Raw genomic sequence first — 15,093 nt, 5'->3', positions numbered from 1 at the left:
TGTGGGGGGGGGGGCGGGCGGGGGAAGAAAGAAAGAAAGAAAGAGAGAATAGCAGAGGAAGGAAACTGAATTGCTGTCTTCAAAAAAGTAGTCAATTGTGCGTTGCATTTTGTAGCTGTCATGTCAAAGCTGACTTAAAGGCATTTCCACAAAAGTGCAGAATGTCTGTTTTTCCCTTTCCAAACAAAACAAACAAAACCACTGCTGATTTAAAACATGGTAAGGTTCTAGGGAAGTTAAGAAACAAACCACTTTTTGGATTCTGTTCATTTTGTGTTATCTGCAGGTGACAGCCTGCCTAAACGAGGCTGTGGAGTGTCACCCAGAGTTTGACTTAACTTGATTTTAGTTGAGTGTCCGCTCAGAACAGCATCTTAGATTTGCCTTCAGGGAGGTGCAAAACGAATGCGTGTCAAACTTGATGCGCCCAGGGGCCTTTGTTAATAACAACAAAAAGCAATCATTTATAGTCGGGGGTTCTTGGTGGGGCATCAGCCAGTATTACGAAAATATACAACTTCACATTAGATAGAAGCCAGAAACATAATTCAAGGGTTCCCAAAAGTATATGAAATAAAAACCACGTAGACAGCGTGAGATCTCACGGGCGAGGTTCATTTAAGGTGACAGTTTGCTACCGCGTCCATCAGTCACTGCTCCCAGGTGATGTCATCTCTCCTCAGCTTCAGCTGGACATTGTGAACTTGAACTGGGTGAGAGCTGCTGTTTTTCTGGAAAAGGTTCGCTTCATTCACACATTTCCTAGGGCTGTTCTTCATGTTCTTGCTATCTTCTTGATGGATACCTGAAGATTTGTTTATCCTTGAGTTCTGAACTCTTTGCTGCAGTTTACAGACCTGTAGAGAAAAGGAAATCTAATATTTTAGGTAAAAATTAATATAAGAATGCCCTAAAGTAGGTGACTACATTGGTGGCTTAAAGATTGCATTACATCCAAGGTTCAGTTCGGCTAGTCACTCACAGCTCAGCAGCTCCTTAGCTGACACTAGCCAGGCAGCCGCAGGATGCACAGACAGCCTTGCCTACCACAGCTCACCCCTCCCACTGCAGAGGAGCCAGTATACAGAGAGCACTTGAGCTGGGGCGACTCTTCCTGTGCGGGTGTGAGTGAGAAGGTCAAAGTGGGAAGACGGGTGTGAGCTGGAGGCTAGGGTGACAGGTGGGAACGAGAGCTCCAAGAGAGTGGGCATTTTTTTAGGTGATCTTAATAGCAAAGTAAACAGTTGGGCTTAGGCACTAGCATTTATTTGCCTAGGAGGCTTCTTTTTTTTTTTTTCAAAACAGGGTTTCTCTGTATAACAGCCCTGTCTGTCCTCAAACTCTCTTGGTAGACCAGGCTGGCCTCAAACTCAAGAGGTACACCTGCCTCTGACTCCCTGAGTGCTGGGATTAAAGGTGTGCACCACTGCAGCTGGCTAAGTTGTATAATCTTTACCCCAACACAATCATATATATATATATATTTTTTTTTTTTTAAAGTTTGAGATAACCTTAAAAGCCAGTGAGATGAAAAAAATATTTTTCTATCTTGGCCATAGCATAATAAATATAGTAATATTTAGAGTTCTTACAAATCACTGTCTTATAGAAGTGTGCGTGTGTGTGCGCACGTGTGTAGGGGTTGAAAGCTGGTGGCTTATCAGAATGCTGAGCATCCCAGGCAGAGGTGTACAGAGCGCATGTGACGTGGGGGTTCCTGGAAAGACCCCTTTGCTTCAGTGACGTCATAGTGCTCTACGTTCAACCATGGATGGGGTCATTGGTTGGAGTCACACTCGTAACTCTCGGGCTAAAATGTTAAAGGGCAGGTTATCCTTAGTTACTAGAACACAAGCATGGCGTCCTCTGTACTTGAATTCCACTGACTATAGGTGGCTACGCCCAGCTTGTTTCAGGAGGAGGGAGAGAATGGTTTCAGGACTGTGGTATCAGGTTTCTATGTGGTACTACCTCTATGGGCACAAAAGACATCACTAAAGGAGGGGAGGGGCGAGAGAAAAGCATGCTGGGAGGGTAACTGGAAGGATGCTAACATGATAGCTACCCTACGGCCTCCCCAAGACCTGACTCCACCTGGCTCTCTCTTATCTTGAAGAACTCTATAGCAAGCCTATTACATGCAGGGGTGGCTCTCCGTAAGAGGCCCAGGGGACTCCTGTGTATCTTTTAGTATTCATATCTCCAGAATTCCACCTGGAAGGCCACACAGAGATGTGACACTGGATCCACATATATATGTATATATATATATATGTGTGTATATATATATATATATATATATACATACACACATATAAATAAATATATTTTTTCAGTTTTTTTGAATATGGAATTGTTTTTGTGTTTTGAAGACCAATAGCTTTCAGAGGAGTAGTGTGTGTTTGTTTTTAAAGGAGTCTTCTTACAATGTCTTGATGCTTCCTGAGTTTGGCGATCTGGTCCCCTTTGCTCTCCATCTTCCTGACTAGCTGATCCAGCTCATGCTCTATGTCTTCGGAGACGGACTGGCTTCCGGTTTGCCTCATTCGCTTCAGCAGTTCTTTGTGCTCTCTACAGAGGAAAGCAAATGTCAGGGCTGGGGTGCACCGCAATCAGAGGGCCTGTCTGCATGGCACATCGTGTGCTCAATACTTGACAATACTAATAAATAAGAAGACAATAAATAAAGACTGCAGAGCAGCAATATCTGGCATGATACATAGACTGTAGTTTTCACGATTAAAAACAGAGCAAACACCATATACGATTATAGATTATCTATTTGTCACAACTAATTATTTTGTTCAACTATGAATTTTAGTAAGAAGTAAAATATTAATCTTCAAAAATAGTCTCTATCGTTAGGAAACACAGGTAAATCATGATAAATATAGTCAGGCTTTTATCATTTGAGCTTAGATACATATAGACCTATCTCAGTATCCAGCTGCACAATAACCTAAAAACAATCTAAATTCTTGGTGTTCTCAGCTCAGTAGTGAACAGTTCTACAGTGCTTGGCTAGAGGCAGCACATGGCTCTCTGCAGCTCCGAGTGGGATTGTTAATACTTTCAAGAGAACAGTGACGTGTGCAGCAGTGTTTACAAGTGCAGTGAGCCTGCCAGTGAGCACACAGTTCTGATAGAGTTGCTGAAATGTTGTTAAGCGTGGGATACAACACATTGACTCCCGTGCAGATCTTCCTTACTGAGCAATTTTTAATGCAAATGTAATGCTTTCAAATTTGTAATGCAGACCAGGCTGAATCTAAAATAAAAAATGAAATCCCTCACATAACTAAAAGCTTTTACATAAAAGTTTATTTTCCTTCTAAAAGCTCTGATGTGCGTTCTAATCCATCCATTTGATATGTAATATTTATCTGTCAGTCTAGATCTCTGAACTGGTAGTAATTAGACATAGTTTAAAAAGTTAAATACTATAGTAGCAATAATAGCAGTAAAATGCAGTAGAAAATAATACAGCAGAAAAATAACAACAATAAGTTTGTGGATCAAAACAAAGTAAGTCTAAATAGCCCAATGGGACTTAAGGATTTATCGGTGGGAGCTAGAGACCCTGCTGAAGGGTTGAGAACGTGTCCTGCTATTACAGAGGACCAGGGTCAGCCACAGCCCTCTGTTACCCAGCTGCGTAGAGCCTAGCCCCCCGGCCATACCCTGTGCGCACCTGCACCATGGCACATATCCACTCTCACAACAGAGTTTTTAAACTTCTAAAAATAAGTCTTAATGACATGAATTTATAGGCGGCAGTATTCTAAAGAGTGCCGAGAAAAAAGGTATCTAAATGTGTACAGTTATTTTTTAATATAGAATAAACACTTACACACTCATTTGGGTCAACTCATCTTGCATTGCCAACAAGAGTTCAGACAAATTGTCACAAATGGAAACGGGCTCTCCTGAGTTATGAGGCTCAGCGTCAGCACGGGGAGTTGTTCCAAGAGGCTTGGAGGGACACCGTGCCTCCGCGACTAGGAGAGGCTTCTGAAGCTTATACAGTCCACAGGGATACACCATCTGCAGAAGGTTCGCAAGCATGAGTGAACACAACAGTCTGCACGGGGCGACTTGAAGGGAGAAAAATAGCTATGAATTAACTGGTGCTTCATAGTATATGTGCTGGTTAGGTATTGTCATCTGGGAAGGGGAAACCCCACTGAGAGAATGTGGACCAAGGGCAAGTCTGTGGAGCGTTTGCTTGATTAATGATTGATGTAGGAGAGCCCCGTTCACTGGAGGCAGAGCCATGCTTGGGCAGGTGGTAAACTGAGCAAGCCTTGGGAAGCAAGACAGTTGGAACTGTTCCTCCATGGTCTCTGCCTCATGTTCTGCCTCCAGGTTCCTGTCCCTACTTCCCTTCATGGAAGCCTGCAGACTGAAATCGACCCTGCCTCCCCTCATGGTCATGGTGGTCATCACAGCGACAGAAGCTAACTAGGATAGGGTATAAGCAGTGGTCACAAACCAAGCTTTTCAACAACCACCATCATTTGTGTCCTCACCTCCCTCGCAAAAGTCGGCGCTCTGAACTTGTGGTCCATTTGCAGAGGTGGCTCTGTTTTCGAACACTTAGTTTTCTAAAGAGTAGCAAGGGAAAAAGGAAGCAAAGTGCTATATTAAAGTGTATTTATGATAAGGAAAACTCAGAAATCAACAGTAAGTATAAATGCAACCAGAGATGTAGGCAGCAGAAATGAATAAATAAACATCTGATTATAAAAGACAAGTGGCAAACACATGAAGACAGTCTTGTCAACAATCTTGTTATTAGGAAAACTCGTTTATATAAAATATAAAAAGTTAAAAAATAATAAAAGGAAACACCACCACATGCCTATTATAATGGGCAAAATGAAAAGGGATGACATGAAATATTGGCAAGAATGAAGAGAAACTACATCACTTGCATATTGATAAAGCCACTTTGGATGACAATTAGGCAGTTTCCAAAAAGCTGAAACATATATTATTCATATGACCTAACAGTTGCACTCTTGAAGAATTATCCTGGAAAAATAAAAACTGATGTACACACACACACACACACACACTCACAAAACCATCAACATGTGCACACAACAGCTTTATTGTAATAACTAAAAAGTGACAACAACCCATATCCTTCAACAGGTGACTGGTTAAACTGCAGTAGACCCTTAACATGGACTATGTGTAAAAGGAAAAGTAAACATACAACTCAGATGGGACTCAGGGGGAAAGGTGACCCCAAAGGTTCAAACTGTAAAACTCTATTTGGCTTTTTTCTCTTTGGGTCTTTCTCACACTATGTACGTGGTGCAGGCTAGTCTCAAATCATGGTGCCCCCACTGCCTTCAACTCCTCAGTACTCAGGTTGCAGACATGGGTCACGGTGCCTGACTATAGAACATTCCTGAAACACAGACTACAGAGACAATGAGCAGAGCGACAGCTGCTGGGGCCCAGGGAGGGCTGTGTGCCTAGGAAGGAACATGCTACACATGTAATCAATCTACGTAACTTTCCTGTACGCCTCTCAGTTACCATTAGAATTACACCTCTATGTCTCTCCTGTTCCTGAAAGCCTTCCATGGGTGCAAACTATTTACAGAGTAAAAGTTCAAATTAACCCCCCAGCCCCCTGCCGGCCCTGTGTAGGCAGGAGTCCTGCTGTTTCCCAGGATGGCCAGGAACTTAACTATGTAGTTCAGGTTGGTCTTACACACAGGAGCTTCCTGTCTTAGCCTTCTGAGTATAGGAATTGCAGATGTACGTCACTACACCTGCCCAAATACTGAGATCACAGTGTGCACCGCTGTCCCCAGCTGGGACTGTGGTACACTTTTCCTCTCTCCAGTGTCAGTCACAGACTGGCTGCAGTGTAGGGGCTCTGTGGCTCTCTTCATATGTTCTTCTGTCTGCATAGTGCCATAAGACTCAACACATCCCTTTTTGTCCCTGAACTCCCAAACTTGCTGCCTCAGCCCCAGTGCCATCCCGCTGGGCTTACCTGCCTCTAGCGCTTATAGACATTGGTCTAAGTACAACATGATATGAGCTGAATAGTCAACTGAGGCCATGGAGACAAGCATTGGAGATAAATGGCAACTCCTGACCTCTGACCCTATCTCCAGTGACGTTAGAGTTCCTTTTACAAAATGATTTGCTGTTACTCTCATCTCTTTCAGAAGTTATGTTTTCTTTCTGATACTCCTTTTATCATCTCATAGTTTCTATAATAAATATGAAGATAAAATTCCTATCAGATAAAAGATAATGCTAAAGAAATATTGAATAGAAGTCACTGTTCCATTTGCAAATTATTTATAGTGTTTTTCTATTTACATTTCCAGTGCAAATCCCATTATTCAAACAGAACATTATAAACAGATTAAGGAAATAAACAAAATAAGTGTTTCTCATTATTATAATTATAAAATTATTTTTTATCTTTCTTTTTTTGAGCTGTGGAATATATCTATGTTTGTAGGCACATGTGTGAGGAGTACAGGTGTACATGTATGTACATGTGTGAGGAGTACAGGTGTACATGTGTATGCACACAAGCGGAAGCCCAAGCCTGTTGACTGTCGCCCTGGACTGCCTTTCTACCTTATTGATCGAAGGCAAGGCCCTTCAGTCAAACCCAGAGCTGACTGACACGGCTAATTTCTCTAGTCAGCTTGATGGAGGGACTCCTTGTTTCTACTTCAAAGCTCAAATTACATGGAGGCCACCATGCCCAGCAGGCACGTAAGGGGCATCTGTATTGAGTTCCTCATGCTTGCTCAGCAAACACAGTAACCATCACTGAGCCGTCTCCTCAACTCCAAATACATTTATAGAATTCTTTAAAAAATTATTAAGGAGCCAGTGAGATGGCTCAGCGTGAACGGCTCCTTGTAAAAATCCCCAAGAGCCCACAAGGTAGAATAGCCCTTACAAGGTGTCCTCTGATGTCCATATGCACGTCATGGCATGTGCATGTATGTGCATGCACACATGTAAACACATATGTGCGCACAGACAGACAGACACAGATACACAGACACACACACACACACACACACACACACACACACACACACACTATACAATGTAGAAACAAATGTAGCCAGATAGCCAGACGTAATAAGTAGGACGTGGCTATAATCCCACATCCCAGCCACTCAGGAAGTCCAGGCAGGAGGACTGAATTCAAGGTCAGTCCAAACTACATGGCAAGTCTGAAGCCAACCTGGGCTACCAATGTACAACCTTGTCTCAAATGCTAATAAATAAAATTAAAATTTTGTTTTTACTGTATATGTATTTATATAAAGCTGCATTTAGAATTTTTTTCTTTTTTAATGCAGAGCCTCACTATGTAACCCTGGTTGGCTTGGATCTCTCTATGTGGACCAGGCTGGTTTTAAACTCATGGAGCTCTGCTTGTCTGTGCTGCTCTAGTGCTGGAATTAAAGGCATGTGCCACTACACACCACTTAGTAAGTACTTTTTTTTTTTTTTTTTTGTAAGTACCTTTTTAAACAGTGTTACCAATACATTTTTCTAAGAGTTTAAAACCAGAAAAAGAACTGGGCTCCTTGCTGCCCACCGCAGGCTCCTCTCAGCTGACCAGCAAATGGAGAGCTAAGCCTTGCACACTGCTGATGCTGCTTTTCTTTAGTCTAGCTCTTAGGGAACTTTGTATCCTTATGAAAATCACCATCACTTGGCATTTCCATTGCATGTCTCTAATGTTTGAATGAAAGTGGGCTCTGTATGCTCATTTTTGAAAGCGCAGTCACCAGGGAGTGAAACTGAGGCCTGGGAGAAAGCCTCGTTGGGAGTGGGTGGGGCCTTATTAGAGGGCTGTTAAGGCCTTGTTGGAGGAGGTCTGTCACTGAGGGTTCCAAAAGCCCACATCAGGCCCAGTGTCTCTTTCTCTCCACCTGCAGATCAGGATGCAGCGCTCTCAACTGCTGTTCTAGCCTGTCTGCTTCCCACAGCGATGACAATGAACTAAATCTCTGAAACGGCGAGCAAACCCCCAGTGAGATACTTTCTTTTATAAGTACTACCTTGCTTATGGTGTCCCTTCACAGTGATATAACAGCAACTAAGACAATGTCCTTTATCATAGAGATATTTCAAACCTCTCTGGAAAGAAAAGCTTAAACGGTCAATCCACATATACCAGAAAGTTAGAAAAGGCAGGGATATATACCTTTGGTGGTTTCTTCTTTTCTTTACAGTGCTTTGAATTTGAAATCGTGGACATTAAGATTTTTCTGATTTCAAGTCCAGTTTGAAGCTACAAAATTAAGGAGACAATTCACGAGACTGATCTGTTACAAGCTTCTTCATATGTAATAAAAGACAGGACCTCAGCTTTTAAGGACGAAGTACTTTCTGAGAGCCAAGCATTGCTTAGTTGTAGTTATGCAGTTACATGGTTGGGGCCAAAGCAGGATTGATGAGCCTAGGAGGTCACAGCCAGCCTGGGACGCATAGCGACACTCCATGTTAAAAAAAAAAAAAAAAAAAAAAGGAAAGAAAAGAAAAGCCCCAAACCCAAAAATCTTTAAGGAACAATATACTGGCTTGGGTGTGTATCTCAAGCTGAAACTAATGTATGCGAGGCGCCAGTGACCCTAACTGAGAACACGTGTACGCGCAAGGCCTTTTGGCAATGCAGTCAAGTATATGGATATACTGGCTAAGCGATACTTTTGCTACTACAGCAAGTCAGAGGCAGCGGTACAATCGGAAATACCCAAATTGAGTGTAGACTGGCCCACGGGGATGCAGTACGCAAAGCCACGCAGTCTGTGTGACGGACCACAGGGCGCTGCTGACCTCGCACGCTTTGTCTTGAAACAACTTGCGCTGGTGCTCTTCCTCCTTCAGTTTCTCCTCCAGATACTTGATCTTATCCTGCAGAGGATGAAGATGTGAGAACACAGAGCCGAGTGTGCCCATTCCCTGTCCAAGAGCATCATACGGGGTCTAGATCTTTAAGAGCTAGCAAGTTAGGGCAGAAAGTAAGAAAAGGCAACAGCAAAAGACATCAGAATTGGCTTGGCTTTCTACTTATGCTTCCTTCCTTGCTATTGACATGGGGAGAGCAAAGCAAAAGCAAACAAACTCACAGCTTTATCCATGGCCACCACTGATCCACAGAGAATAACCCACAGCTTTATCCGTGGCCACCACTGATCCACAGAGAATTAACCCACGGCTTTATCCATGGCCACCACTGATCCACAGAGAATTAACCCACGGCTTTATCCGTGGCCACCACTGATCCACAGAGAATTAACCTGCAGCTTTATCCGTGGCCACCACTGATCCACAGAGAATTAACCTGCAGCTTTATCCATGGCCACCACTGATCCACAGAGAATAACCCACAGCTTTATCTGTGGCCACCACTGATCCACAGAGAATTAACCCGGAGCTTTATCCGTGGCCACCACTGATCCACAGAGAATAACCCACAGCTTTATCTGTGGCCACCACTGATCCAGAGAATTAACCCACGGCTTTATCCGTGGCCACCACTGATCCACAGAGAATTAACCTGCAGCTTTATCCTTGGCCACCACTGATCCACAGAGAATTAACCCGCAGCTTTATCCTTGGCCACCACTGATCCACAGAGAATTAACCCACAGCTTTATCCATGGCCACCACTGATCCACACAGAATTAACCCACAGCTTTATCCATGGCCACCACTGATCCACAGAGAAATGGCCCACAGCTTTATCCATGGCCACCCCTGATCCACAGAGAATTAACCCGCAGCTTTGTTCCCACCCACCAACAGAAGCACAGTGAAGCTTCCAAGAATGTTATAGCTTTTAGAGCTCAAGCTATTATGATCTTGGGCCTCAACATCCATTCAAAACCAAACAACCACAGTGTTGGCCACGGGCATGTGATGGCGGAACAACGTTAGCCACACATGCATGGTGGTGGGGGGACAATGTTGGCTGCATGTGATGGGGGACAATTTTAGCCATGTACACATGACAAGAGGACAACTTTGGCCACATGCATGTGATGAGGGACAATATTGGCCACATGCATGTGATAGGGCAGGGCAGGAAGACATCTCAGAAATGGTAGGCATGGCGCTGGTTACTTAAGATCTTAGTCTGTCAAACAAGGAATGCAATAAACACAACAGCTAGCAAGATGCCCAGTGGGCAAAGAGCCTGTCATGCAACTATGATCAATTGAGTTCCATGCCTGGAACCACGCAGAAATGGGAGGAGAGAACCAAGCCACAAAGCTGTCCTCTCACCTCCACACACATGCCATGGCATACATGCGCCCCACCCCCATCATTCCCACGCACAGTAACAAATTTAAAGGAGTAACAAACAGGAAACGTGAAACTGCAAAGCGATGAGAGCTATCTGAAAAGGACACATTTTATATGTTTGTGTGTTACCTCTAACAGGAACCATGGCAGAAGTGTCAAAGGGAGAGACTTCTGAGTATTGAAGAATGTAAGAGGGGCTACAAAAAGGAAAAGAGGTTCTAGAACAATTCTGGGAAATGAGACAGACTCGGGGGGGGGGGGGGGGGGAGGGAGGGACGTAGGACAGGCACAAGCATAAGCAGTAAAGACTGTCTTCCAATACCCATTAGGTCAGATGCCAGGGGAACAGAAATGTTCTGCCATCTTAGCAGCCTGAATGATACTTAGCATCAGAAGGCAAGCTCGCTCATGCCGTGACAGAACACACCTTCTCCACGGCAGGGATTACTCGGGTTATGAGAGTTGTACATGAACTGCTCTCATCCCCGTGCACTCACGTACAATGCCAGCCTTGCTTCGCTCCTGGCGCCATTGCTTCTGAGACAAGCCGGGACTTACCTCTGCTGTCTGCTGAGTTGCTGTCAGTCGAAAACACTCTTTTTCTAAGACATCGAGCTTCTCAAGCTTGGCGTGCAGCTTCATCTGATCTTGCTCTTTTTCCCACTGGAGCTGGGCCTGGAAAAGAGGAAAAACAAAAGTTACACTTGGCCAGTGATGACTATGGATCAGGATAGCAAATCAAAATATAACATAAATCGGATGCTAGGAACATGTTCATACCTGTATATACGTTAGGCATTTATGAGCAGAAAACTAGGAAACCAAATCCCTATAAGGAGCCAATATACTCTGCAATGAACATGTTGCTGACTTAGCACTGGCAGAATAAATTCCTCCACGCAGCCTTATACAACAGTGCATAGGGAGGGCAGCACGGCAAAACTTACACTAACGAGGGTAAACCCTTGGAATGCGTTTATTCACACCATCAGGGTTGTTAAGAGGCTAACTGCTTACTCTACTCTTCTTGCTCAATTAGTTAATCATGAAGGACCCGAGGCCAACAACACCCTCGCTGTAGATTATCCTTAACTAACCATCAGTTTTTAAGAGCATTACAGAACTCTACAGGTTTTTAAATTTCGCCTGCATATTACTGTGAAAGGATAGGAAATCACTGTCCAGCTGGTAAGCTTGGGGATTTTCATATAAGCTGAAGTTGTGATAATTCATGATTTTTCCTTGGCCCACTAGGTAGAACGAGCTCCGTTGAGTCATCTATTACAGTTAATTCATAAGCCCTTACACATAGCCTCAGATTCTGCTTACGGTGAAGATCATTCTCAACAGACGTGCGCACACACACTCCAACCGCCCTGGTTTTATGGCTGAAGGAAATAAGCAGCTGAAGCATTAACCTGCCCTATTTTTCCTTCTCCAGAGGAGGGTTGAGAAGGGGTACGCGCCTGTCGCTGCAGATGGAGCCATGGAAACACTACAGATTCCTTTCTGGCTCCTCCAGTTTCCAGGCCACCACAGACGATGGTGGAAGGTGAGGAGACGAGCAGAGGTCACCAGGAAGATAGGAAACCTCCCGCCAAAGGGCAAAAGACGATGTCGACCATGTCATCATTAGTCGAGTCTGCCCACCTGGGGCCAAGTTAAGACTCTATGCACCAAAGGAGAAGATATTACGAGACCCACAGAACCTGGGCCCCCTGAGAACCTCCTCTGGGGATGCTGTCTGCATTCACCTGTGCATCCCTGCTGAGCCTCTGAGCGCCCTCATCCTCCTGTGCTTCAACTTGTAGATCTGATGGATCCAGCTGCTGTTGTGTTTACTAATGCCTCTGTGTTGGCATATAAGTGGCCTGACCCTTAGGTTGCTTAGGAACCTCTGATATTATCACAGCGTGCCACCAGGTGTGTCTCAGGGGTCCAGGATATAAAAGTCTCCTCTCTCTGTCTCTCCCTTGGGGCTCTCCCTCCCCCACTTCTGGTCTCCATCTGAGAGCTCAGCCTGCATCTACTCAGCCCTCATCCTTCAGAATGGATGAGGTGACAGTCATGGAGGGTAAGATCAATGCCCTCATTAAAGCAGCTGGTGTCAATGTTGAACCTTTCTGACCTGGCTTGTTTGCTAAGGCCCTGGGGAGCCTCATCTGCAGTGTGGGGGCTGGTGGGCCAGCTCCAGCAGCTGGAGGGCCAACAGGAGGTCCTGTCCTGGCCTCTGCTGCTGTCCCAGCTGAGGAGAAGGTGGAAGGAAAGAAGGAAGTGGAGAAGGGAGGAGCACCCCAGGGGGAGACAGACAGACAGACAGACAGACAGACAGACACAGACACACACAGACACACACACAGGAAGTGGGTTTGTCCTTTTATATCCTGATGGTGGGCTGTGACGTCAGAGGTTGCTAAACAACCCAGGGGGCAGGCTGCTTATATGCCTCCCTTTTCCTATAATTAAAAAATGAGGATGTTGGATTGTTTTTCATGCATGTATGAATGCTATGGGAATTTGGGGCATTTTTTTCCTTCAGCCTGGAAGAAACTCAATCTATGTAAAGAGGAGAAAAGCACTGGAAATGATTAAAATGTAAATAAATATATAATTTCCTTGTCATTTTCTTTAAAGAATAATAGACGGTTTAAAAGAACTAACAGTGAACTGTGGGTTGGTTTTATAGCACATGTAAAAGCACAACGAAGCTGTGGTACAAATAGAGGCATTCAGTAGAAAGGGTCTTTCATGTTAAGGATCTTAATAGTAATTCATGGCAGACTGTGGGAAATTAGAATACATATTTCTGCGGGAAAAAGAAACAATATTATTTTAAGAGATATCACCAGAGCTGGGTGTAGTGGTTCATGGCAGAAACACCAGTCACTTGGGCAGCTGAGGGGGGAGGACTGTGAGTTCAAACCCACCCTAGCACTAGGTTGAGACCATGTCTATAAATGAAGGAGTGAGTAAAGGGTAGTTAACAGCGATGCTCTGCCCGGCACGCACGATGCCCAGGATTTACTTCTTTGCACCACTCACACAAGCATGCATGCTCACAAAAAACCACTAGTAAGATTTGAAAATATTTTCATGTGAATAGAATGAAAATAAAAGTGACCAAAGGCTGTCAGATATAGGAAAAAGGGCAGAGTAGGGATTTGATAGCTTTAGCTACAAAAATATAGTAGTTTGAAGATTGCACGGAAGCCCCTGGGGGGACAGGCAGGTCAGAAGCTGCTTCTGAGTGACCCTTAAGAGTCAGAAAACAGACTATTCCAAAGAGAAAGATTAGAAGTGCATCGCAAGTCCCAAAGGACAAGACAGGTGAGAAGTGCAAAGAAGGGAAGTGGGGGGGGGGGGGGGGCTGGAGAGATGGCTCAGAGGGTAAGACCACTGACTGTTCTTCCAGAGGTCCTGAGTTCGATTCCCAGCAACCACATGGTGGCTCACAACCATCTATAATGTGATATGATGACCTCTTCTGGCATGCGGGCAGAGCAATGTATACATAATAATAAATCTTAAGGAAAAAAAAAAAAAGGGAAGTGGGCAACACATGGCTTCAGCTGTGGCTCTGAGGCAGAAGGAGGGAGACCCTAGCCCAAAAGGTCAGCCAGGCAGACTGCATGGTGAGGGAGTTCTTGAAAGCTACCAAGCCATTTGGGGACTCTTTCAGATGGTGACTCCTCCTGTGTGACAGGTCAACATTCAAGGACATCCTCTGTTAGTGCCCATTTCAGAGGACTGTGGCAGGTTCTCTGCAAGGGAGCCAGCCTATTGTTTAAAGACTGAGCTATTCTGGGGACCTGAAAAAACCAGTAATAACCACAAGGCAGGCAGTAGCCTGGCGGTACATGCTATAGCCCCTGGGAGGGGGCAGCAGGTGAAGGAGGGAGCACAATGAGGGAGGCAGCACCGTAAGGGAGGGAGCACAATAAGGGAGGGAGAACGATGAGGGAAGGGAGCATGGTGAAAGAGGGGACTTGGGACTTAAGAGGTTCAGGCTGCAGGAAGCTGAGTTCTGGCAGGGGAGGATGGGGTGGATGGAGTTCTGCCTTCTCCTAAGGATGGGAGCACGCTCCACTGCCTAAGGATAACTGTGGACATTGGAAGGCTTGAGTACAAGGTCTATGGGGACCAGACCTCTAGAGTCACCTACATTAGGAACCTGTGTTAGGAATCAGTGCCTGGCTCCCAGCCCACCGTCAGACTCAACCGCTTTGGTACTCATGTAGTTCAGGGCCAGCAAGAGGGAGCTCTGACTCCCCAGCAGAGTACATGACACAGCTGTGTGTCTCCTGCAGGACAGTCCGTGTGGAGCAGGGTTAGAAATCAAGGAGACCTCCAGGCACGGCCCTGATTTAGTGCTCTGCTTGCTTCCTCTCCTCACCTGCTGTCTAACTTTAACCTAAACAAATGCTAACTTCATAGCTTACTTGACATCATTTTCTTACCATTTTCTATCCTGTGTCATTAGTGCAACAGGAGATGGCTCTTGTGTTTTTATTTCCTGTTTGTTCTGGTGGTGTTGCTCTTTTCTCCTTTCTAAGTGTGACTGAGCATTAAGTCCTCACCAGAAGGCTGCCCACTAAGATCCCCAAACAAAACCAGAAGACAGTCTGTACCAACAGACACAGAAACCACGAACAGCATAAAAACAGGACTACAAACCTCCAAAGACCAAAACCCCTCAATTAGCACATCTAAAAAAAAAAAAAAAAATGAGATGCTGGGGAGAGGACTGGAAGAGTACTTGTTAACAAAACACAC

At 44.8% G+C, this 15,093-nt stretch overlaps 1 protein-coding gene across 2 annotated transcripts in view; it reads right to left on the bottom strand.

Moving 5' to 3' along the window:
- Positions 1–408: 408 nt before the first annotated feature.
- Positions 409–15,093, bottom strand: part of Cep57l1 (centrosomal protein 57 like 1) — a 64,108-nt gene continuing 49,423 nt past the window's right edge. The window contains exons 5-11 of one of the 2 annotated variants that reach the window (XM_051164288.1): positions 10,879–10,995; positions 8,848–8,925; positions 8,216–8,302; positions 4,530–4,604; positions 3,851–3,990; positions 2,427–2,571; positions 409–857 (exon numbers count right to left, since the gene is read on the bottom strand). In XM_051164288.1, coding sequence (XP_051020245.1) covers positions 651–857; positions 2,427–2,571; positions 3,851–3,990; positions 4,530–4,604; positions 8,216–8,302; positions 8,848–8,925; positions 10,879–10,995 — 849 coding nt within the window. In that variant the 3' untranslated portion in view covers positions 409–650. The remainder of the gene's footprint in view (positions 858–2,426; positions 2,572–3,850; positions 3,991–4,529; positions 4,605–8,215; positions 8,303–8,847; positions 8,926–10,878; positions 10,996–15,093) is intronic. The other variant, XM_051164287.1, reaches the window with a different exon arrangement.

Source organism: Acomys russatus, chromosome 21 (assembly GCF_903995435.1).
Source record: "Acomys russatus chromosome 21, mAcoRus1.1, whole genome shotgun sequence".
In the NCBI taxonomy this organism is placed as follows: Eukaryota; Metazoa; Chordata; class Mammalia; order Rodentia; family Muridae; genus Acomys; species Acomys russatus.
The sequence above is the reverse complement of the archived record's forward strand: the minus strand, read 5'-3'. Positions and strand labels throughout refer to the sequence as shown.